We start from the raw sequence: 26402 nt of genomic DNA, 5'->3' as shown, positions 1-26402 counted from the left end.
AAATTGGCAGTGTTTTCAATTCTATTACAACACCTGAGCAGAAAAGTTTTAAAGTCAAGAAAAATAAGATTAGAGAAAAGGGCTTGTCTGAGCTTCCAGAGGGAAATTTTCCATGGATTCTGTTAAAATCAAGTTGCTTCAACCCCAGTTTGACAAATACATCACTTAACATCAGCACTGTCCAATAGACACATAATGTAGGCCACAAATAGACTTTTATTTATCTAGTAGCTATATAATGAATAACCAGAAACAGATGAAATTAATAATATGTTAAGAAAGTGTTTTAACCCAACTTATTTAAAATACCAGCATCACATGTCCTTAATACAGAAATACTTAGGATATGCTAACCAAATAGGTCTTCAAGATCCAACATACTTTACATTATAGCATATAATTCAGAGAAGCCACATTTCAAATGTCCGATACCTTCATGGCTATCATATCAGACAACACAGATTTAGAGAATGTGTAGGCTTCTTTCCCAGAAAGCAGTTGCGACTATTTAAGGGACAGAACAATTTCAGAGTTTTGTGAAGTTACTCAATGAAGAGGACAATAAAGAGGACAATGAAGAGTAAAAAAGTGCTTCCATCTTCACAAATGTACACATAGTTTATAAATACACCCCAAATCAGTGTGAAATGGAAGACTTAATAAAACTACACTAAGATTTCATTCCACTCCAGTCAGAATGACAATGATCAAGAATACAAACGACAATCAATGCTGGCGAGGTTGTGGGGAAACGGAACACCTCCACATTGTTGGTGAGATTGCAGACTAATACAACCACTCTGGAGAGCAGTTTGGAGATTCCTCAGAAAACTATGGATGGAACCACCATATAACCCAGCTCCTACTCCTTGATATTTTACCCAAAGATCTAAAATCAGCATACTACAGTGACACAACCATATCAATATTCATAGCAGCTCAATTCACAATAGATAAATTATGGAATCAACCCAGATGCCTGTCAATGTGTGAAGGGATTAAAAAATTGTGTTATAGGCCGGAAGCGGCAGTCCGTCGGGAGCCGGGAGCCACTCAGCATGGCTGCGGAGAGGGGTGCCCGGCGCGAGGTGCTAAGAGTGCGGCCCGGGAAGGGGCATCCAAAGCCGGAGCCAGAGCCAGAGCGCCAACTGGAACCGGAACCGGAGAAGCCCTCCCTTCTCTGCAACCCAGCTCCCAACCACAATGATGACAGTGATTCTGGCCTTTCTGACAGCAAGGAGAGTGCATTCTCAGGTCTGGAAGTATCTGACAGTGACAGTAGTGAGGACACTGAGGATAAAGAAGATGGAAGCAACTGTGACAAAGACGACGAAGCACAGAGGAGACCTCTAAGGAGCAGGCACAGGCGCAAGACTCTCGCCCAAGGACAGAGATGGTGAGAGTGCCGAGCAGGGACGAGTACGCAGAAGACAGCTCTGATGAGGAGGACATCCGGAACACGATGGGTAACGTGCCTCTGGAGTGGTACGAGGACTTCCCACACATGGGCTACGACCTGAATGGCAGGCGCATCTACAAGCCCCTAGCGACCCGGGATGAACTGGACGATCCTGACTTCTGGCGCACAGTGAAGGACAGGATGACGGGGCAGGACCTGCGGTTGACTGATGAGCAGGTGGCCCTGCTGCAGCGACTACAGCGGGGCCAGTTTGAGGATGTGAGCTTCAACCCTTATGAGCCGGCTATGGACTTCTTCAGCGGGGACATCATGATCCACCCAGTGACCAACCGCCCTGAAGACAAACGCAGCTTCATCCCGTCCCTGGTGGAGAATGAGAAGGTGTCTCGCATGGTGCATGCCATCAAGATGGGCTGGATCCAGCCTCGCAGGTCCCGGGACCCCACCCCCAGATTTTATGACTTTTGGGCACAGGAGGCCCCCAACGCTGTGCTGGGGCGCCACAAGACGCATGTGCCTGCACCCAAGCTGACCCTGCCTGACCATGCGGAGTCATAAAACCCCCCTCCCGAATACCTGCCCAGTGAGGAGGAGCGCTTGGTGTGGGCACAGCAGGAGCGGGAGAGAGGAAGCTCAATTTCCTGCCACGGAAGTTCCCAAGCCTGCGGGCTGTTCCTGCGTATGGGCGCTTTAGCCAGGAGCGCTTTGAGCGCTGTCTTGATCTCTACCTGTGCCCACGGCAGCGCAAGATGAGGGTGAACGTGGATCCTGAAGATCTCATCCCCAAACTGCCTCGGCCCAGGGACCTGCAGCCCTTCCCCACGTGCCATGCCCTGGTCTACAGGGACCACGGTGACCTTGTCCGATGCCTCAGTGTCTCCCCAGGGGGCCAGTGGCTGGTTTCAGGCTCAGACGATGGCTCGCTGCGGCTCTGGGAGGTGGCCACTGCCCGCTGCATGAGAGTGGTGCCCATGGGTGGCGTGGTGAGGAGTGTTGCCTGGAACCTCCAACCCCAGCGTCTGCCTGGTGGCCACAGCCATGGAAGACGCAGTGCTGCTGCTGAACCCAGTCTTGGGGGACTGGCTGCTGGCAGGCAGCACAGACCAGCTGCTGAGCGCCTTCGCCCTGCGGGAGGAGTCTGCCCTGCAGCCTGCGCGCTGGATGGAGGCCTTGGAGGAGGAGCGCCAGCGGGGCCTGCGGCTGCACATCTGCCACGGAAAGCCCGTGCCACAGGTGACCTGGCACGGGTGCAGGGACTACCTGGCTGTGGTGCTGGCCACCCCAGGCCACACCCAGGTGCTGATTCACCAGCTGAGCCGGCGTCGCAGCCAGAGCCCCTTCCGCAGTAGCCATGGACAGGTGCAGTGCGTGGCTTTCCACCCCACCTTTCCCTTCCAGATCGTGGCTTCTCAGCGCAGCATCCGAGTCTACCACCTGTTGCGCCAGGAGTTCACCAAAAAAACTGATGCCCAACTGCAAGTGGGTGTCCAGCCTGGCTGTGCACCCTACAGGTGACAACATCATCTGCGGCAGCTATGACAGCAACCTGGCGTGGTTTGACCTGGACCTTCCACCACGCCCTACAAAGTGCTGAGGCACCACAGGAAGGCTCTGTGGGCTGTGGCTTTCCATCCCCCATACCCACTCTTTGCGTCGGGTTCGGAGGATGGCAGCGTCATTATCTGCCATGGCATGGTGTACGATGACCTGCTGCAGAACCCACTCCTGGTGCCAGTCAAGGTGCTGAAGGAGCATGTGCTGACCTGGGACCTGGGTGTGCTGGATGTGGTCTTCCACCCCACGCAGCCGCGGGTCTTCTCAGGGGCTGATGGCACTGTCCTGCCTCTTCACCTAGGCCACTGCCCTGCTGCGGGGTGGGGGCTGACCTTCTCAACAGAGGCTTTCTTACTGTGAAAAAAAAACTGTCTCATATATATATATATATATATATATATATATATATATATATATATATATACACATACAGTGGAGTTCTACTCAGTCATTAAAAAGAATGATATTATGGCATTTGCCAGTAAATGGATGGAAATGGAGAACATCATGCTAAGTGAAATTAACCAAAGTCAGAAACTCAAAGGTCAAATAATGTTCTCTCTCATATGCAGAAGGTAGAGTAAAATAATGGAAAGAGGGAAGGAAGGATAACATAACATAAAGAGGCTGGTTCCCGGGCCAGCCTTGAGAAACTTAGACCAACTAGAGGAGCCGTAGGCCGGCCAGGGCGGCAGTGTTTTGCCAGCCCCGACGACCATGGTGGTGTTTCACGACGAGGTGGAGATCGAGGACTTCCAATATGACAAGGACTCCAAAACATATTTCTACCCCTGCCCGTGTGGGGATAACTTTTCCATCACCAAGGAAGATTTGGAGAATGGGGAAGACGTCGAAACCTGTCCTAGCTGCTCTCTCATTATAAAAGTGATTTATGACAAAGATCAATTTATGTGTGGAGAAACAGTCCCAGCCCCTTCAACCAACAAAGAATTAGTAAGATGCTGAAGAAACCTTCAGGAATCCACATCCTGAACAGTTAAGAATGAGCCCAGATGGAAATATCAAATGCAGAGAAACTGATTTTTTTCAAGGGGACAGCTGTTTCGTGGATTGCCATTCTGTTTTCATGTGTATCTTTTCACCAACTGATGAGTTCATCTTCAGATAGAGAAGTGAGCCCCAGACATGTCATACCCAGATTTCGTGTTTAGAACATTGAATTGGAAGCATACTTAATTATCCACCTGAATTTAAAGGAAGATAATTTTAAATCAGTGCTTTCTTTCCCTTAGTTATCCTTTTTGTACCTTAAACCTAATTCTGTATCTGATAACAGCATCATCTACCTCAGTCATTAGAAGTTCTTAGTTTAAATGAGATTATATTTTTAATCAGTTTCTAAGATGGTTAAAATTAGCCCTTTCTTTGAAATTTGAATCAGCTTTATTATTCTAACTTAAAGAAAATCCATTGCTTTATCAGTACTGCACTCCGGATTCCCTCACCAAGCCAATCTCTCCAGTCTTGCCATTATTAAAATGTTCATGTTCTGTTTAGCATGTCATTTGTGTTACACTTCATGCACAGAGTTCCAGTAAAGAGAAAGATGGGCTACAGTTTCGCCATCACTACAACTTAGTGAATAAGGAAGAAAAGTCTAAAGTGAAATGGTCAAAGAAGTGGCAATTCCTTATGTTCCTTAAAAATCATGACAAGATTAAAAAAAAAAAAAAGGAAGCAAAGTTGTTACTGACAGGAGTTAAACGTGCTAACTTAGTAAATGAATGCTTTAATTATTTTACCAGATCACAGCAAATATTTTTGTATCTGGATTTTGGATTATTTTCTGTTAAAGCTAATGAAATTGTAGTTCATAGAGGGGTTAATGCCAAGTCTCTGTGACTGGTGCCAGTGCTTTTAGCCTATCACAGTATTGTGTCACTACTAAAAAGTAAAGCATCTACAGTGGAGAATGAACTTGAAAATGGGAGGCCTGTTCTGAGTAAATACATCCATATGGACACATCTAATAAGCCTCTATAGCATGCAACCCAACCAAACATGCACTCCTACAGAGAAGTGTTGCCATGGAGAAGAGAAGTATATGAAGATAGACTACTGGTCTTCCTTTGCTAGAGTGCTGAGAGTAGCAAGAAATTAGAATCAGGAGAAAATTGGAAAATTTCCATTATAAACACAACTTTGCTGCATATATGAAAATGCACTGATAACTGGCAAGTTGTTTTGGGTGGCTCCTGCAATTAGAAAAGCATACTAGAGTATCAGTGTTCTGCACTGATTGGTAAATGAACTACACACTCTTTGGAAGTTTAAATTAAAACAAGTGGACTTTTTTTCTTTAATCCTGCAGCAGCATGGCTATATGCAGGCATTAGGTTGAGACGTAAAAAATCAAAATTGTATGCTAGATGTAATTGGTACATTATATGGTGTATTCATGATACAATGAGAAATCTCATTGGCTCTTTGGAACACTGTTAGCCACACTCTTTGAAAGCAGAGTGACTGCTCAGATGAACAGAGCAGGGTACAGGTTGATTCTGGTGGCAGTGACCTGCAAAGAGAAATGAGCTGTCCCATGCTCATCATAGATGGTGTTAACATATAAACTTTCTCTGCTGCTGATGAACAGATAACCTTGATGTAGGTCTCCTGTGAGCATAGAACAGGAAGAAAAGTTGCCCAAGTTCAAACATCCCAGGAGAAAAGAAATATAAACAGCTTTAGCAGTCAGTGGTTGTTGATATACTGCAATAATAGAATGATTTTGTTTTAAAGCAACTATGTTAAGTTTGAGAAAGAACATACCAGGAATTAATCCTATAGTAAGCAGAAAGTAAAACCAAGGTTTTTCAGGTCTGACTGGAGTTCTGAGTGATGCTTGTGCCTTATTTAGCCCCACAGACATTTGTGGAGCACCTCTGTGAACTGATTTAACCCAGTCTCTGGTTAGTTCTGGAGTCTGAGGCCATCCAGGCCAGTGGATCCCCCACCTGTATGGGTATAGGACATGGGGTCAGAAGGTTTTCAACTGTCACTTCTCATTTCAGGAGTGGGAGCTTACTGGAACAGAATGGGCAATTAAAACTTTATAAACTCAAAACTGTCTGAATCATGAATTACAGGAAATGGGAACTCCAGTTTTCATCAGTGACTTGATGTTACCACACTTCTGAGTTTGAAAATTAAGTTGGCTGTTTAAAGGATTCTGCATATACATTCAGAAGCATTTTTCTTAGCACCAAACATTTTTATAACTGTACATATTAATTTATTACCAGGATAAATTGTATTGGCATGCTAAATAAAATCTGATAATTTCAAAAAAAAGAAAACATAAAGAACCAATCAAATACAAATTAATAGATGAGCAAAAGGAAGTCTAGTAGAGTAAAGGAAGGGGAAGAGGGGAGGACGTGAAAGAAAGGAAGGAGGGAATGGAGGGGGTGTATCATGAACTGAAATCCATTTCCATGCATGTATGAGTTTGTAGGGATGAACCCACATACTATATACAATCATAAAGCTCTAATAATTTTTTTAAAAAAGGAAAGAAATCAACAAACAAAGAGGGAAAGTGCAGATGACAGAGAACTGTGCACACTGCCAGGACTGAATGGAGCCACACACTGGGCCAGAAACATAGTGCCAAATCCTAGGACAGAGATGTATGATTAAAACAAGACCATTTTCCTTAGCTGTAATCAGAGCTGAGATTCAGCCAGCATGCACCAGAATGGTTAAAAAGGATATTATCACATGAAAATGCTTTCCTTATTTGTTAGTAAATAACTGTTAACTCAGTTACCAACCCTAAATGCCCCTATGTCCAGCAATTGAAGAGTTACTTTCTATTCAGCGGGGAGCCCAGGATACTATCCATTCTGATTGTTTAGTGCTTGTGTAGTGTATTTAGTAAATATTTTTCAATCACTCATGTCTATACAAAATTAGCTGTTCATAATGACCACAGTTAATTATCTAGCAAATCTAGTTAATTTAGTCATATTGTTGTGTCTTGATCTTTTCATCAAATTGTTTCTTCCTACGATCAGCAAAAAGACTGATAAGTAAAAGACCTAAATTGAGTAGCTCTGAACAGCCATATACAAGTCACATAGAAACTATGGGCCAAGTCTGCCAAGTCATTTGTTATTTGTTATTCAAAAATATTATAAAGATTATTTCTGCTAGGATACTGCAGCTTGTGGAAGATTTTACTTCCACAATTCTCCATATCTACTTTTATCTTTGTTTTAATATTTAAATAGTGAACAATACATGCCAAAATAGCTCTTAGAGTTGATCCATAATATTCAAAATTGTTGATTTATGCATCTTTTACACACACAGAATTTTTAAACTTGAATTACAAAATAGCAAAGAATAAATAACTTCTTGAGTGAAGATTTTGCCATTAAAAATGAGAAACATGCAACTTGAGCACTTCTGTCCTTTGTAAAAATATTTAAGAGAATGTGCTCTTTGTCACAAAAAGTGATTTGATTTGAAAAGAGTGGAAATTACCCCAAACTGTTATTCACCCCATTTAAAGATCTTCGCTTGAAAACATATTATGATACAATCAAGAGAGGCCATCTACCACTGGGGAGTGGGGAACCTGTGGCATGAAAATAATTGTTGAAGTTACCTTGTGACTTAGAAGAATAAAATCAAACCAATATTTTTATTCAAGTGAAATAATAGCAATTTTCTCATAAAAATTTGCTTTATAAATTTTCTTTACTTGCAGAATGTGAATTTATTTCTACATTTTAAAAATAAACACTTCCTAGTTGTAACTTTAAAAAAATCTGTTATTTTATTTTATTTGTTCTGTAAAGGAAATTAGCTTCCAATAAAATAAAATTGACTATATGTAACTTTTGGGAGCATTTTTGTGTTTGTACTTTATTCTGGAGAGAAGGTCCATAGCTTCAATCAGATTCTCTAAAGTCACATATCCACAAATGTATCAAAATATTAACTTGGTATTTTCATATTATTTTAAAAGAAAACAACAGTTTCCTATATTAAACTGAAAACTCACTGTGCCACTCCACAAATGAAACTTCTCACATCAATTAAGTACAAGAAATGAAGTAGGCAAAAGATTTCTCACAAAGGGAAATAAAGCCAAACAGTTAAGTGGAAAAAAGTCGTGACTTGGTTTATTTAAGAATGAGTGAATCTGTGAGTAGACAGGCTTGATGCAGGAGCTCAAGCCCACAAGCAGGCGACATACAATTGGAATTTATTGTTTGTCTTGAATCACTCTAACTCTACTCTCATAGAGGAAATACTATAGCACAAACCATTACTTTGATATGTAAGTTTCAATATGAGAGAGACAGTTTTCCAGTTATTTCCCATGTCACCTTTCCTATACCCGGGTATGTGCTCCTACTTGTACAGGAAAGGACTAGTGAGCTCAATGGGGCAAAGGCAGACAAACCTTATTTCAGCACAGCAGACATACTTCCGTGAAGGTATTCTGAAGGTAACTACTCTTCTGACTGCCAGGTTTAGAAAACAAAATCAAGCATACTGTCATCCCCAATGAGATCATGACATACATATAATAGTGATGAAAATGATTACCAAAAAATTAGAATGTGTTATAGAATGTGTTATCAGAAGAACAGGTAAAATTTGAAAATGTCTGTCTTTGCTTTGGCTTTCTTGAAACAGTGTTATAAATACTCCACAGCAGAAAAAAGTTTCTTCAAAGTGAACTTTATTTTTATGTTAGATGTCATCGAAAATCAATCCTTAAAGCTACCATTGATTATTTCAGTGCTACTAAGCCATAATTTTATATTAATGCAGTGGCTACATTCTGCAATGATTTTCTTCATAGAACATTAAATACTTAACATTTGAAACCCGAAACTCTTCCATTCTCACAAATTCATGCAACTTCAAGTCTTTTTTTATTATTAGCATTTCTATCTATTATAGAACAGTAAGATGAAAAGTTAAATGGAAAATTTTATCTGTAGTGTTTTTGTATAAAAACAAAAGTACATTAGTTATGAACATAGCTCACTTAATATACTTTATAATTTGTTTTATGATATATTTTAGAATTTTTACTATGCCTTGAATTTTAGGTATTACTAACCATGAACATGAAATTTACCTTATTGAGCTAGGTATACATTTTATATGTAGAATTTTGTATTTCCTTAATTATGCTATTAGAACTAGAAAGTATATTAGTCATTGCAGATTAGATGGCTTCCACCCTTTGAACATTATTTATTTATATTAGATATCAAAACTAAGATGACAGATGATTTCTGGATTCAATTAGCACAACAATACACAGTATCTCAAATATCATGGAGTATAGAAAATCTTCAGATTCAAACAGGTATACTTTTAAATTCTAATTGTTTCTTTTTGAAAATAATATTTTTAAAAAATGCTAACTTTTTAAAATTGTTTCTAGGTTTTAACAACATGCATGAGGTTCTACTGAATATATGGAAAAATAAGATAGAAGCTATTTTCTTAATGTAGTACATGCATGACATAAAAATGAAGGAAAAAGTGATAAGGTAAATCTTAATTGTTCTTTATTAATGCTATAAATGTCAGACTATTGTATGACTTTAGGATGGAGAGCTATATAGAAATTTGGTGAGATATGTTTCCAGTTGTCTAATGGCAAATAGATTCTTTCAAAAACATATTTAGAAAGGATATATAATAAAATAATTAAAGCATTATATAAATGCACAAAATTAGATTTTTAATTACCATAAGAATATGTACTTTTTGGACTTGGATGTCGTTTTCACATTAGGATTTGATCTTTCAAATAACAATTCAATTTGCTAGTCATGTATAATTTGGAGGTGGGGGTGGGTGGATAGAAGATCCTTTCCTAAGGAAGGATTAGGAGAAAACTAGTAGCTGTCCCTGGTATTGAACCAAAGGATTGACTGAAGGGGTGGAAGAAATTTAGAAGAGAACAGTTATCAGGGAGTGGGTTTTGTATTGGGCATGTTAAGTGTGAGCTGCTTCTTGGATAAGCAAAGAAAACAATTGAAAGAGTAATACAGCAACATTCTTTTCCCTCTATTGCTGCTTACTGGCAAGTTGCATGATTAAATGAAGAAGGTAGGGAAAGCAAGACATTTATAATACAACAGACAAATGACAATACATTGCTAGTTAAATAGCATAATGAGTACCATCTAATTTTCTCTTTAGAATCCATTTATTCTTCAAAGTCCTGGATCATCATCAAGGGACCACATTTTCCAACTGAAGAATTACAAAAGAGGAAAATTAGATTTTATTAAATATTCCAATTGTTGTGAGCAAATCCTTTGCAAATAGTTCTTGGAGTAGGTTTAATAAGAAAATAAGGTCAACATTTTTATCCTCACAACAACAATATAAAATATTTTCCCTAGTTTTGTACTTTTATAGTATTTCATAGCTATCCTGAAAGTCAGCATGTATCAAGTAATCACTTTCTGGTCATCTGGCAATATATAGTTGTTAAAATTTTAACATGTAAGCAGATTTAAAATTTTCCCTAATAAAATAGTCCTAATCTTAAAATAGTCACCAAAAAGTAACCTGTATATTAATTCAGACATTATCAATCTCCCACATAAATAATTGAAATTACAAACTGCAGCATTCTTAAACTCAGCCTGGCAGTATGACTCTTAGTACCTTAGGATACAAATGTTTAGGTAAAATAATTCCCTGAAGAAAATTGTTAAGACAAATATATTGCATTTGGGCAGAATTCAAAATACTCAGTTAAGGATATTAAAATAAATTAACAATAATTTTAACAATGGAGCACTCTTTTCAAACAAATTCTCAAGCAGGATGCCCAGTATGTGACATAAAAGAATGGAGTTTTGCTTGAGTTCAGTAGGTGCTCTGTATAGGACTCAGGATGCCGAGTGAACCTGAGTGTTCATATCGCATCACATAAAGTGATATACAGTGAACAAGTAAGGCAAAGTTAAGACAAATATGTGACATATCTTTTATTTTTAGGGTCTGTGTCACTACTGGCTTCCTTTTAAATTTTTAAATATAAACCAAAAAAAAAAAAAAAACACTAAACACAAACGTGGGAATTTACCAAAACTAATTTTCAAAGACCTAATTTTTTCATATTATGATATAAAATCAAATAAGAAACAAAAGAATATGAAATGCTATTTACAATTTCAAATCTGACTTGACAGTAAGCATTCACATATTTGCCTTAAGAAGTAATATGTTACATATTTGACATATTTAAATTTTATGTTAAAACATGAACTATACAGCATAGAAAATGAGCTTATGTTAATAAAGGCAAATTCATATTTTAATCTTTTTCTAAATATGTCATTCTAATATTCATACATACACATGAAGTCAACAATGGATAAATTTTAAATGATATAAATAGCATGTGAAATTTAGGTTAAGTAATAAAATTATACTAATATCCCTGTGCAGTGGTGCACATCTGTCACCCCAGCAACCCAGAAGGCCAAGGCAGGAAGATTGCAAGTTCAAGGGCTGCCTCAGTATTTTAATGAGGCTGTCTCAAAATAAAAAGAACTGGTTCAATCCCTATTATCCCCCAAAATAAAGTGTGCAGTCACTCCACCTGTAGAAAATTATACTGATGGTAGCCAGCTGAGGTGGCACATGTCTGTGCCAGCAGCTCAGGCCAAGGCAGGAGGACCATGAGTTCAAAGTCAGTCTCAGCAATTTAGAGAGGCATGAAGCAACTCAGTGAGACCCTATCTCTAAATAAAATACAAAAAATGGCTGGGGATGTGGCTCAGTAGTTAAGAGTCCCTGAGTTCAATCCCTGGTACATACATACACACACACACACACACACACACACAAAATTATACTAATAGGTAAAGAAATAAAAAGGATTGTGAATATAACAATGACTAAAATATACTATGTTTATCATGTCAGGTATCCTTCTAAATGATTTGTATGATTCTCTAATTCAGTCATCACAGTAGCACTTTGAAGAAGGTAAAATATTTTCTAATTACCACAAATGAGGAAACTGAGTTACAGAGACTTTAAATAACTTGCTTAATATTATGTGCCTAAATTGGAAAAATATATAATTAAATCATTACCATATAAGAATAAACGTTAATTCAATTTCAACCACCATGAACATAGCAAAAGAAACAAAATTATTTAATTTTTAGAAGAATCTTTTAAGTTTATCTTATGTTAAAAATCATTTCTCTTCTAAAACAATCCTATAAAATCAACAAAGAAGTTGTTGCCTAGCAAATATTTCCAACATTTCCAAATATTTCCAACATTTGAGAAAGGAAAAATGTCGGCACTTTAATTTCTGGCGTATAGCAAACCAGAGTGGGAAGGAAATTCCTCTTCTGAATAAAAGATTGTAAGAGCAATAGCAATGTAGTTCAGTGGTAGAGTGATAGAGTGCTTGCTTAACATGCGTGAGGCCCTAGTTTTGAAACCCAGCACCACCAAAAAAAAAAAAAAAAAGGAAAGAAAGAAAATATATTTTAAAATCTTTTAAATTTTTTTTCCTCAAAATTGTATCATAAACAAGAAAATGACATTTCTTGGAAGAAAACTGAAAAGAAGCTGCTATTCCAGTGAGGGTCACAGTTAGCAATTTTGCCATGGTACTTACCCATGTATAGAGTTCTAGAATCTGGGTATAATCTGCCACATGCTCAAGAAGCAGACATCTAGAGCTGGAGCAGAGTGGGAGGTTAAACCAGAGAACTCTGCATAAAACCAGAACTCCTGAAATATAACATTCTCATGGTTTAACTAGAAAAAGACAGTAGTAGGAAGACTTTCAGTGTATGTACCTGTCTTATCCTTGGTTCTGGACTGAGTATAAAGAAGAAAAATTGTTGTCCCTAAAATTTCCTAACCCATGATCTTATACTCAGAGAAGTCCACATCTGGATATGTACTACCAGCGTAAAATTTTCAAGTCAAATTTAGTTTTTTGTGGTCCCTGGTGGACAGTGCCAACAAGTCCTCAGCAGGAAAACAAAACTTTCTCTGAAGAAATGCATTTTAAAGCAGGCTTCAAAGAATTCCCATACATAAAGTTTCAAGGAACAAAATGTTAAAATCAAAATATTACTCAAAAAATGTTTAAAAAATTCTTTAATTCAACATCATCCTTGAAACTCTAGCCAGAGCAATTAGACAGGTGAAATAAATTAAAGGGATACAAATAGGAAAATAAGAACTCGAACTATCACTATTTGCCAATGACATGATTCTATATTTAGAAGAGCCAAAAAATTCTACCAGAAAACTCCCAAAACTCATAAATGAATTCAGCAAAGTAGCAGGTTATAAAATTAATAACCATATATCAAATGTGTTCCTATACATCACTGACAAATCTACTGAAATTAGAAATAGAAATTAGGAAAACTACCTAATGTCCTTGTCAGGATTTTGGTAACAAGGTTACTGTGACATCTTAAAATAATTTGGTTAGTATTCTCTCTATTCTAATCTTGAAAAGAGTTTATATAAATTGTTATTTCTTCCTTGAATATTTAGAAGAATTCACAAGTTCTTGGAATACTCCTTGCAGAGTAGGTTTTTGTTTATTGATTCAACTCTTTAATATATATAGGATAATTCAGATTTCTGTTTCTCATGTGTCTGTTGTATTTTATTCCCTTCAGAATTTGATCTATGCATATAAATTTTCTAATTTATTGACAAGGAAATTATTCATGATTTTCTTTTGTTATATATTTTATAGTATATGTAGTTATGTTACCTTTTTCATTCATGAATATCGATCAATGTTTTCCTATCAATTTTTCTAAGGATTTTTCAATTCCATCAATCCTTGTAAAGCTAATTTTGGCTTTGTTGATTTTCTTATTTTTTTAATTAAATAAATTTATTTGTTAAAATAATTTAACTCCAAATACAACTGTTGAATCTGCATTGGGTTATAACTACAATTCATGTTTTAATTGAAATGTCAAGGTTTAACAACTGACATTGTTACAAAACAATAAACTGTTGTTCAATTTTAAATGGTCAGTTGTATTAGAGTTGAACAATTAACTGTGAACTATATCTCTGGGAAACCCCAAATCAATAATGAAAAGTCTGTTTTCAAAACCTACTGCAGTCATTCTTGAAACCCTGATCAAGATTTAATAGATGCACAATGACAAGTTAAAAAAAGAACAAAGAAAAAGACCCCCATAGTCTTTAACATCTGATTGGCTAAAGAGACAATTAAAGCTTAATCAGTGCTAACACAGGACTACTGATAAGGACCAAACTGAAAAACAAATAAAAACCCACAGCAACAAACAAAACAAAACACTTTCACATTCAGATACTGACAACATTCACACTGGAAAATCCACCCTTGGAAACAAATACCAGACATCCTTATGCAACATTTTTTTATACAAAAAAAATTGGGCTGGGGAGATAGCTCAGTTGGTAAAGTGCTTGCCTTGCAAACACAAGGCCACGGGTTCTATTCCCAACACCAAAAAAAACCAAAAAAAACCAAAAAAATTATATATGTGTATATATAATTACTGATATATATAGTTTTACCACAGAAAAATGATGGCAACCGCAGAAGTTCAGTCCTAATCTGCAAACCAAAGGAGAAAATCATCAAAGCACCTTTCAATAGTCGAAGGGAAGATTTCATGTAATACTTCTGATCAGATGCTGGCTTGTTTTGTGTCAGCTGAACAAAATGAAAGGCATCAGTTACCATTATTATCACAGCTTAAAGGAACCCAAAAGTTGCAACATTAAAAGAAAAGGAATTTAAGAAAAAAAGCTGCCTTTGCCTCAAAGTCAAAAACAAAACAAAGAAAACTTTATCACAAGAGCTAAAGAAAAAGTGGGTCTTTGGATCAAACCATAATATTTTTAAGGCATGTTAGAAAAACTTCCACTTAAGTAGTTGCTAGTCTAATCAGGGCATAAAATAAATAGTGACCCAAAGTCACTAATTTTCCTCTGAAGCCACTATTATTATTTTCATGTGCCAACAAGTGTTTCTTCTGTTCTTGAGCTTTTCATTCCCATCTCAGTGAACACACTCACTCAAGCCGAGCCAGATTCATGCCAGATGGAGGCTGATGGGGTACCACTGGGGCTCCCTCTCAGGGATGTTGTGATGCTTGGTCACTACCAGGGAGGGCCGCGTGGAAACACTGGCCAAGGGAGCTGGATCAGCTTTCCGTGACTCAGTGATTTCAGTGATCCTCACAGTAAAAGCCCACCTGTCTGACAAACCCTTCTCAGGAAACCCTGAATTTTCATCTTTCCACCTTACATTTTGCCAGATGGCTCATTTTCTCACCAATTTTTCACATCTGCACAGCAATCCATGACAGCAAATGTGCAATCTGTACAGTTGATTCTAATATGCAATCTTAGGTATCACAAATTGCTGTGAATTATGGAATTCTAAGAAAACGATCATTCTGAGAAGTTAGGGGCTTCAAAACTCAACCAACTCATTAATAAATATTTCTACCTCAGTAGATAAGCCATACTTGTTGAATCTTTGATTTCTCTATGTGTTTGAGTTAAATCAATTTTTACACAGTGAAATTTATTTCAAGAAAATTGATTAAAACTTCTTGCCCTATAAACAAGGTGCTTCATAATTGAAGGTTATAAAAAATTATACTGAACAATGTAAATATTCACAATTCAAAGATTCTCTAACAACCACGGCCTGGTTTTATCCACATTATTTCTTCAGTTTTCTCATCTATGAAAAATACTGTCAACCTTTATTTCTAACCTGTAAACTTAATGCCAGTTACTAAACACTTGGGGGTTACCCACGATTTCAATGATGTATAAAATCATTTCAAAGAAAAAAATGTCTTCGATACACTATCTTCTGCAGTATAGATTCTCAGTATAGGCAATTATCTCTGACTTGTGCCAAAGTCTTAGGAACGATAAACACACATGCACACACAAACACACACTCTTCCCTCAGTTACACACGTAAGACCAGAGGTTACTTGCACAAGACTGCGAAACCAAGAAAATGTGGGGTGGCAAGTGTATTGCAGGCTCAGTGACATTGCAGTTCTGAAGGCCAAATTCATCTCCAGAGGGTGGCTCGAGGCCATCTCTTCAGCATTCCTGACTCCGAAGGGAGGTGAAAACCCTTCTACACTTGATTGTAAAACTTGGGAATAGGTTTTTCCTGTGCCATTACTCATGCAGATGATAAATACTTCACGGCTATGAAAACCAAAAATTCAGAGCTGGAGCACCTTTTCAAAACAAAATATTCACTCTAGCTTTATTTCCCACTTCAGTAATCAGGGCAAAACTGTTATAAGAAAACATTTATAGAATTCTCCAGGCAAATTAAAGATAAAAGGCTTTTTTGTCCATAACCTTCCACTCTATAATTTATGTTCTACTTTTAAGCCCAAATTACTTCACATGGTTATTCAATTTTTTAAATGCCTGCAATAAAGCTCTGCTACAGCAAACTGGATTTCCAGAGCACGTTAGCCAAGGTCATGTCATAACCAGAACCCTTAAAGGCAAGGAACAACTGCTGCTTTAACAAATGTAAAAATGCTAGACATCTGTGCTGTCCTGTGCGGGTTCTGCGAACGGGGACATGTGGATGCAACATGGCTTCATTTTCCTCCCTCTCTCCATCTCAGCTGCCTCTCTCTTGTTCAGGAGATTAAGACCAGCCCTGCTCGGGTCATGGAGGGTGAGTTGAAGCTTTCATTCTGATCCAACCCTTGTGACAGCCTCCATTTCCATGGTCAAGCAGGGGACTGAACAGATTCTAGAGTCAGGCTGGATTTCCACACAACCTTGTTCTGACTTTTGTTCTAGCAAGGATTGATGCACGAGGTAGTTCCATGTCACAAATTAGGGTAACATCTACAATTAAGCATCAATTTTGAAAGACAGAAACGTGTCAGCTGAGCAAAGGCTTCCTGCAGTGCTGTGGGCAGGCCAGCTATTCTTACTTGATGGAATACACTGGTTAGAAACTCCCAATTCCTGAAATTCAGTACTCTCATAGGAAAATATTTCTTCTTTACTTAATTTTTTTAAAGAAGACAAAATATTGTAATTGTTAGTGGTCATAGGACTTCTACTGGTTTCTCCCTCATAATTATGTAAAATTTATACAACAGGTGCTTCTGTCAACTCGGCGACAAGGCCATCATCGCTTTCAAATGAAACCACCCTGTAGAAGGATGGGCTATGCCTTCACATTGCAGATGCACAAAAGGGACTGAGGACAATGGCAAAAACTGTAGGAACTGAACCCAAATGTGTTCAGAGACATCGACTGCGGATCACTGCTCATCTGTGAATAAGAGCTGCAGTGCACTGGAGATTCATGCCACGCATCCTGCCAGGTCTGCAAGGGAGCAGAGGAGGCTTCTAGCGCCTACGATGCAGGGCAAATTCTGTCCAGGACGGTCAGAGTCGGATGCTATTGTATGTGACAGGCAGAACAGCGCGATCATCTTTGTCAGGCTGAGCAGCATAGCTCATCTGCCTCAGGATTTCTGCAAAGAGTTCGTCCACCATTGTTTTACTCTTGGCAGAAGTCTCCATAAAGGGGCAGCCCCACTCTTCTGCAAGGGCTCGGCCTTCATTGGAGGACACTTCTCGCTCACTCTCCAGGTCCACTTTGTTCCCAAACAAGATGACTGGCACTTTCTCATACCACTTCACTTGGATGATCTGGTCCCGCATGGGCTTGATGTCCTGGAAGCTCTGCTGGTTGACCAGGCCGTACATGAGGATGAAGCCCTGGCCGTTTTGGATGTACAGGTCCCACATGGACGCGAACTGCTCGGTGCCCGCGGTATCCAGGAGCGCCAGCACCGACGGCGACGAGTCCACCTCGATCTCCTTGAGGTAGAAGTCCTCGATGGATCCTGGGGTCGTATTTCTCCATGAAGGTACAGGTCACGAACTGTAGGGTCAGGGAGTATTTGCCTACCCCGCCGGAGTCAGGCACCCAACTTTGTACTCCCGCATCGTCCCTCCGCGGCTGCCGCCGCCGCCCGCGACATAGACCTCCGCCTGCCGCGATGCGCCCCGGACCCTGCCCCGCGGCCGCCCCGCCGCCTTCCGCGGCGCCCCCACCTCACGGCCGCGGCGGACCCCGGGCCCTGGCGGCGGGCAGGCAACTGAGAGAGCAGCGGCCCCGGGCATGGGCAGAGCTGGGCGGCGAAGCGACCCCGCGGGCGCCAGCAGAGACTGAGAGCTGATTTTCTTAATTTAGTGATTATTTACTATTTCCTTAATATCTGTTCGTTTGGGGTTTTTTCTTCCTTAAGTTTTTTGAGTTTATTTTATTGTCTCCTTGCCACCCTTCTTTCTGTCCCTCTTTTCTCTTCTTTCCTTCCCTTTCCTTATCTTTCTTTTTTTGCAGTCCTGGAAATTAAAGCCAGGTCCTTGTGCATGCTAGGCAAGTGCTCTGCTACTGAACAAACCCCTCATTTTGTTATTCTTGATATTTATACTTAGATACTTCATTTTAAATAATTGTCTCTTACCTGTGCCCATAAGTCTCTTAAGTTGCTCTGTTCAACATGGAATTAGGACATCCCACAAGTGTTTATCTTAAATTTCAAAATGCTTTCTATTTTTTATTTCTGTATTGAATCATGTTATATATACTAAACTATATTATTGAACTTTATTTTGTTTGGGGATTTTCTACTTGTATTTTTATTAACTTACGAGTTTAAAAGTCCTCTGTGGTCAATGACTATACTGGGTGATTTTTATCCCCTGAAATTTCTTGAGTATTACTTTATGGTCCAGAATCTGGTTAGTTTTGGTAAATGTTTCAAGAACATCAAAATAATGTATATTCTGCAGATGTTGGGTACAATATTCCCTATCAATTTCCTGAATTTTACTAATTGTCAAAATCCTCTTCATTCTCACTTATTGTTTGAGACTATATTATTGATGTAAATATTATTGATATTAAAACAAATCATTTTTTGGTGCATGGGATATGGCTTTATTTAAAAAGGGCATCAAGAGTACATTGTCTGAGACCTTGAATATTGATGACAGAGTTCATTAACCCTTGGTATCAGTTTTCCTCTTCTGTGCCACAGTTAGAAACATTTTCCTTAAAGGAAAAGATAGTAGATATTTTAGGTTTTTATGGCCACAGGGTGTATATTCCACTACTCTGCTCCACCAATGTATCATGAAGCAACCATAGGCAATACATCAAAGGCATGATTATATTCCAATGAAACTTGATTTCCAAATTAGGAAGTAAACTCATTTGAGCCTCAGGTCTATATAACTTGCCAACACCTATTCTGTATTCATAGAACCTCTGATTTATGTCTGGGTGCATGGTTGCCTAAAATAAAAGCTACATTTTCCAACCACTTTTTAAAACTAGGTGTAGCTCTGTGATTAAGTGCTACAAAGTGGAATATAAGTGAAAGTGTGGGTCTACCTCCCTGTATGTATTGGAATCTTCCTTATATTAATAAGTCTGATAGGGTGACCAACACCTAAAAGCAGGACTTTTTACAAAAAAATCTATACAAGTTAGTAAATTAGATTAACAGCTCCATAGATGCCAGTCAGTAAAAGATGGAAGTCTCCTAGGTCAGAGCCTTTATTCCTCACAGTATAAACAAGAAGTTTCAGCATTGTGGTGCTAGTTTCCTGAGCCTCGAATTCTACAGTGGTGCAGAGAGCCTGCACATATGAGTGTGTGTCATAGTTGGATTTACTAAGTGTAAGAAGTCTTTTACTTTAATAGGAAACAATTAGCAAGACCACTCTGCCCAGAGGGTAACTGTTATATCACAGGACTATTTGAAATATGCCATGTAATGACTTCAAGATTTCCAGTTGCATAAAGAAGTTTGAGACTTGGTCCCAGGTAAAAGAATGATAAAGACTTTATGATTTGGGTACCTTCATCGACTTGTGTACTAAATCAAGAGTTATATGGTAGACTTCCTTTCAAAAATGCATTTAAAGAAAGTATTTGTTGTTTTTTTTTTCATTTCCTCCTTCAGATGTCTGCAATTGGGGATTTGATAGCTAGAGAGATTGATGGACTTCAGTCAGAATGCAATTCTTGAATCCATGTTAGGGTACAAAAGATAAAGCAATAATATAGAAAAATGATGAGTCCCTTACACTGTGGAATATCATCCTCTCCAAGAACTTTAATGTAAAAGAGAAATAAACTTTTTCTTTGCTTAAGTCAATGTTAATTTGGACTTTCTGTCAGTCATACCTGAATCTAATTCACACTTATTTAATGTCTAAGAATGTCTTTCTGTTGCTTTCATAAGTAAGTGATAACTAATGTGTACATAAAATACTAGGCTCAGATTCTTTCTCTTAATTTTATAGATATTAGGTTGTAATCATCTCTCTATTACAAAGGAACTACTCAGGACTGATTGTTTTTGATAGGGAGAGAATGGAAGTACATTTTTAAATTATCTTATTTATTCTAAAATAGGACTGTCTTTGCTAATTCAGTTTTGAATAGCTGATTATCTCTAAAGAAAAATTTAAATCTACCTTATAATCTTAGTTTATTTACTCTTTTTCTTTCTAACACATCTGACCTACTTTTCATGAATAACCTTTTTCTTTGAACTTATCTATTTAGTCTTTGATTTGGTCTTAGAGAAACCATGATTTTAGGAGTTGGTTGAAATTGCATATGCTCTTTACAATTACATTTTCTTTAGTCTCCTGTAAAGAATGATGCTCACATGTGTGCTTTTCATATGGCTTTTCAACATGTGGGTCTGCATTTCTTCCCTGGGCCTGCATGATTCTATCCTCTTATCTTCTCTCTCATTTGAAGAACACTAGACATATTGGCTGTGATTTGCGTACAATTCATTTAACTAAGACTATAACATGACCACTGGTGGAGGGCCTGTGGATGTTGGATCAAGATCTGTTTTCAGGTTGAATTTGGAAGTTAACCAAATTCGACTGTCCCTATTTCCAAGTTGTATAACACTAATAATTGATGGGAGAGATGAAAGATTATAGCTCTAACTAGCACTGCCTCTTGCTTGGCACAGAGACCCTACATGTAATGAGTCTTGGAGCAAGTGAGTTGCTTGACCTATGGACAGCTCACCCTACAGCTTGATTTCTACAGCTCCTCAATGTTGTATTTTTCAACTCCTGATACTGGACTTTCTGTCTAAGGGATAGAAACAAATAATGACCAAAAAAGATGTTGACTTTAATGCCTTTAATGAGTCAAATGTAAGGTGAAATTCCAGAGCAGTTGGACTGAGCATTATCTGCTCTTTGAAAGTTTCTAAAGACCTCCTGGTTGTACTGTCTCAGCATCAATCCTTTTGTGATGATTCTTTTTTAACTCCTCCAGATCTACCCAAGAACACACAGACATCAGTAGTAGTTGTTGGTAATTTCCCTCCCACATCTTCAGCTGGTCCTTCCATGTGCTTATTGGAGAAGGATAACAGTGTTTATAGGGCTCCCAATGTAAGATTTCTTGGAGGAGGAAGTTCTTCCTCCTCTAGGCTAATTAACTAGCACCCATGATGGAGAAAAACTTAATGGAATACTGTGAGATTAATATACACTAAATCACATTAACACCTTTGAAAATTTGGGTAGACCCTAACTATGTAGTTGAAGACCAGACAAAGCTAATTAAAATACTTTGCCATTAATATCCAAACTCTTGGAAACTAATGGGGTCTTAGAAATATCACTAATGGTGGTTAATGCCTATATCATAATCTATCTTAGTTAATGATATGCCAACACAAGAGATAGGTCAATTATTATTCATTAATATCCTAAACTATATTGCTAAATAATGTTTACATAAAAGAAACCTGCAACTCATAATTATTTGTCTAGCATATTATGTTCATGATAAAGCAGATTAATGTAACTTTTCAATATGAAATAATTCTTACCCATATTTCTCTTTCTTAAGTGAATACCTGTTCAAATTTTGCTTATTAAAATTGAATAAAGCCCTCCTATCAGAATGGCAGTCATCAAGACTACAGAAAATAAAAAGTGCTGGAGAGGCGTGGAGAAAAAGGAGCACGATGCTGTTGGTGGGACTGAACTAAGATGACTAGGAATGGAACCCCCATATGACCCAGCTACAACACTCCTGGGGATTTATTCTAAAGAAGTCAAGTCAGCACAGCATAGCAATATATTCATACCCATGTTTATAGCAGCACAATTCACAATAGTCAAACTATGGAGTCAGCCTAGGTGCCCATCATGGATGAATGGATAAAATGTGGTATATATACACAATGGAGTTTTATTCAGCCATACAGAAAAATAAACTATGCCATTTGCAAGGAAATGGATAGAACTTGACAACATTATGTTAAGCAAAATAAACCAACCCAGAAAGTCAAGGGTCATATGTTTTGTCTCATATGTGGAAATTCAAGAGAAAAAAAGAAAAAGAAAGTTGAAGGGGAATCTTATGAAAGTAGAAGGGAGCCGGACACCGTGTTGCACACCTGTAATCCCAGCAGCTCTGGAGGATGAGGCAGGAGAATTGTGAGTTAAAAAACTTTTTGCATCTGTGTTCATAAACAATACTGCTCTGGAGTTTTACTTACTGCAGTGTTTTTGTTTTAAATATCAAGGCAATATTAACCTCATAGGATGAACTGCAAAGTATTTCTTTCTCCTTTATTTTCCAGATGAATTTGTGAAGTTTGGGTGTTAATTCTTTAAATGTTTGATAAAATTCACCAGTGAGATCATCTTGACCTGGATTTTTTTAATGGAAAATATTTAAATTACTAATCTAACTTATTAATATACCAAATAAATTTATTGTTATAAGGCTAAAAAATTGAATAGAGTCAAGAACATTCTGCCTCTTATTATTAAAGGGACATTGTGATTTACCTCTGAAAGATTTTTTAAAAACACTTATAACCTATCAGGCTTGATTCAGAGACTCTTCCTGTCAGTAATTCATATTAATCTTCAAGTGACTAGTGACTATAAGATCTGTTAATATCCCAATAAAATATTTTAGCCTGTTTACATCCAAACCTAATGCTATATTTGCTTGCTACTATTTATTTGATTTATTTATCCTTATATTGAATTACTTTTTGTTTTTATAAAAATGTCTTTAATAAGTAAAATATTATTCTATGTAACATTGTAAGAGTGATTAGCCTACTTAACAAGTGAACATCTCTCAAGTGTTTCTAAGTAGTTATTTGCATATAACTCATTTAACTAAGAATATAATATATTAGTTATTTAGTTTTAAAATTACAATTGAAAAAGATTTCTGCTAACTAGCAGTTATTATATATTGGGCATGGTGAGACATACTTGTTTTACTTAATTTCTGATACATGCTTATTTGAAGAAAAAAGTATAAATATATACATATATTTGATAAGTCAAGAAATATATACACAGCTGAATGAAGGTTTTTTTCTCCTGCAGTGTATGACTATGGCCAACTGTAGTTTTAAAAGAAAATAATCATTTAAGTTGTTCCATTTTTACATACTCCCAAATTTTACATAATTTCTATATTGTTAAAAATATTTAAAAAATATATTGAATATTGAGACTACATTCTTATATGTATCAGATATTAGTGTCCTTATATTTGACAGTTTTTCATTTATAAAGTCCAAATAAATTAGTAGTTGTATTTATGTGTTCTTCACTAAGTTGCACTTTGAAAGGTAATAGCAAATAAACATTCCTTAGCTTTATTAAATACCAAAGTATTTTACCTACATGTGTTTTTTAGTTCAAGCTTAATAAAGTTCAAGGGCATCCAAGTGTGAAATAGCTTGTGAGGAAATTCTCATTGCTTTCTTAATTTGATTTAGTTAGAGAAAAAGACACTAGTTCAGACAATAGATCTCTAATACTTTTGGTTCAATGTAGACACTAAATATTGTATGTAGACCTGTAAATGTGTATGTAATGTTCCCAAAGCTTACAGAGGGAGTTGGCATTATAAAATAATAGATTCATTTCTGTTGACCATCTTATCTGCATTTTAATATGTTTTAATATTTGCACTAGCTTGTGGGAAACATTATTAAAATGTTCAGAAAGGAAAATATGATGTAGATAAAAAAATTACATAATAAATCACATATTGAAGTATTTAGATATATGTAAGTATTTTGTATAAATGATTTTAAAAGGGCATCAATTATTAAGAGGAATGTGGTTGTTTCATGACTAAGTGTTCAAGTAGTAATGAAATTTAATTCTAAGAATGGTAAAAATTTGATGCACTATTTTCTTTTTCTTTATATTAAAGTAAAAATGTGCATAAAATATCGTCAAAGAATGAGAACAAAAGATAAAAGACCCTGACCTACTTATCCCCATTCTACTTATTCAGTCCTCCTTTTCAGAAGCTGCCATGTTCAACTCTCTTGTCTTCTAGTAGGGGAAATGCTCCCTCTTGATTTATCAATTTTCAGTGTTAGCCATTGACCTTCAGCTATGGTAAATTAGGATTAGGCTCTCTTAAACCATTATCTCCGTGTTTTCATGGAATATAGTCATAGCTCTTGAGTAAACAAATAGAATTGATGTTTTTTTCAATATATAAAAATTGTTTCTTTTTTTGTTGTTTTTTGGTTCCAGGGATTGAACTCAGGGACACTGGACCACTGAACCACATTCCCAGCCCTATTTTGTATTTTATTTAGAGACAGGGTCTAACTGAGTTGCTTAGTGCCTCGCTAAGTTGGAGGCTGGCTTTGAACTTGCAATCCTCCTGCCTCAGCCTCCTGAGGTGCTGGGATTACAGGTGTGCACCACAGTGCCTGGCTTAGAAATTGTTTCTTATTAAACCAAGACACGTTCTATGATGTTTCCTCCTGTATCTTTTTTATATTTCCTGCCATTACTTATCTTTTTCTCCATTTGCTTAATTTTCTTTATACCTCTTGTCCTTTCTCCATACCCCCATAACAGTCTTGCAGTACAATTTTTATGTTTAAAAATTTCATCACACATAATTGATAGAATTTTAGGTTGAAAGTTGTTTCTGTTATGTTTTAAGCCATTATGGACTGTCATTTTGATTTGGGGAAATTTGCCTGATTTATTTTTTTTCCAATTTATTTGCATTTTGTTTCCTCAGATCCTTTCTACTAGAACTTCTACAGTCAGATGTCAAATCTGTACTTGACCCTCATTTGTTTGTTTTCATCTTGTATCTTCTATTTCTATTTCATTGTCCTTTTGTTTTGCCCTGCAAGAAAACTCCTTGATGTTAAATTTAAATTTTTCTCTCATGTTGTATTTTCTGCTCTCATATTATTACTTCGCTAAAGTTCTTTTTACTCTCTTATTTTCTCAAATTGCAGCCCATACTTATTTGATGGATGCAATATCCTTTCCATATCTTCTTAGAATGGGTGTCATGGATTTTTAGTGAAACTTTGTTCTGCTTCATGCATACTGTCAAATTATCTAAATTGTTTCTTTTTCTTTGTTTCTTTTTCTTTTTTGAACTTCAGAATTTATTTAAACAAGGAACCTGTAGATTTGAACAGAAGGGAAAAGGAAATTAAAAAATAGCATCTACAGGAAAACAACCCAAAAGGCACAGGGTGCCTGTTGTGCTCTCCCCAAACAATAAAGCAGGTAGGAGGAGCCAAAGACCTCATGCCAACCCAGGGAGGTTCTGCACACACTTTAGACTACTGAACCCTAAGCTTCATTGTACAAATGCACTTGAAACGTGTATCAAAATCCCCAGCCAAAACAGCTTTTCAAAGCTGAAGGCTCAAATCCCAAGTTTAGACACCTGGGAAGTGTGGAATGTCTGCAACCTGTGTCCCTGTGGGAGGATAGCAGTGTCCACCAAGTGGTGCCTCCACACTTGGGCCACTGACCACAGAAGCCACCCCAGGAAGGCTATGACAGGCATTGAGTGACAGCAAAAAGGCACAAGTCCCTGTTAAGCTGCTCATTCCTGGGGGCTCTTAGTGTTCTTTCTACTTACATAATCAAGACAATTAACTGAATTGATCAGTGTTCTGGGATGAAAATGGAAGAGCACTTAGTACAGAACTGCCGTTTTCATGTTTAGTAATTTAGAAACTCACTGGACTTCATAAAAATTTCTTCCAACAGATTATTGGATCTATAAAACAGTGACAATTTCACCAAGAACGAATGCACATAAACCACAAAAACAACTCATGGAGAAGAGCTGCTCCTGTTGCAGGTGGCCAATAACACTGCTTTAGGTCATGAAATTAGTATCTCATGATAAATACTCTGGGTGAAGACTGCATAGATTGGGATACAAATGCACATTCAGAAGAAGCACTGCTGATCAGGGCACATGAAGCGGGGGACTGGAAGCATCCAGAGGTCC

At 37.5% G+C, this 26402-nt stretch overlaps 1 protein-coding gene and 2 pseudogenes across 2 annotated transcripts; 2 read left to right on the top strand and 1 right to left on the bottom strand.

Moving 5' to 3' along the window:
• Positions 1 to 3334, top strand: part of LOC124961399 (ribosome biogenesis protein BOP1-like) — a 41100-nt pseudogene extending 37766 nt beyond the window's left edge.
• Positions 3335 to 3691: 357 nt separating this feature from the next.
• On the top strand, positions 3692 to 3940 carry LOC124962454 (DPH3 homolog). 2 transcript variants are annotated; one of them, XM_047521799.1, is made up of 2 exons: positions 3692 to 3795; positions 3871 to 3940. In XM_047521799.1, the coding sequence occupies exons 1-2, from the start codon at positions 3692 to 3694 to the stop codon at positions 3938 to 3940; spliced, it is 174 nt and encodes a 57-aa protein (XP_047377755.1). The 2 variants fall into 2 exon arrangements, with proteins under 2 accessions (XP_047377755.1, XP_047377754.1); XM_047521798.1 differs by having other exon boundaries at positions 3692 to 3940.
• Positions 3941 to 17462: 13522 nt separating this feature from the next.
• LOC124962156 (ras-related protein Rap-2a-like) lies at positions 17463 to 18016 on the bottom strand (annotated as a pseudogene).
• Positions 18017 to 26402: the final 8386 nt, after the last annotated feature.

Source organism: Sciurus carolinensis, chromosome 12 (genome assembly GCF_902686445.1).
Source record: "Sciurus carolinensis chromosome 12, mSciCar1.2, whole genome shotgun sequence".
NCBI classification, from domain to species: domain Eukaryota; kingdom Metazoa; phylum Chordata; class Mammalia; order Rodentia; family Sciuridae; genus Sciurus; species Sciurus carolinensis.
This window is presented reverse-complemented; position numbering and strand designations above follow the sequence as displayed.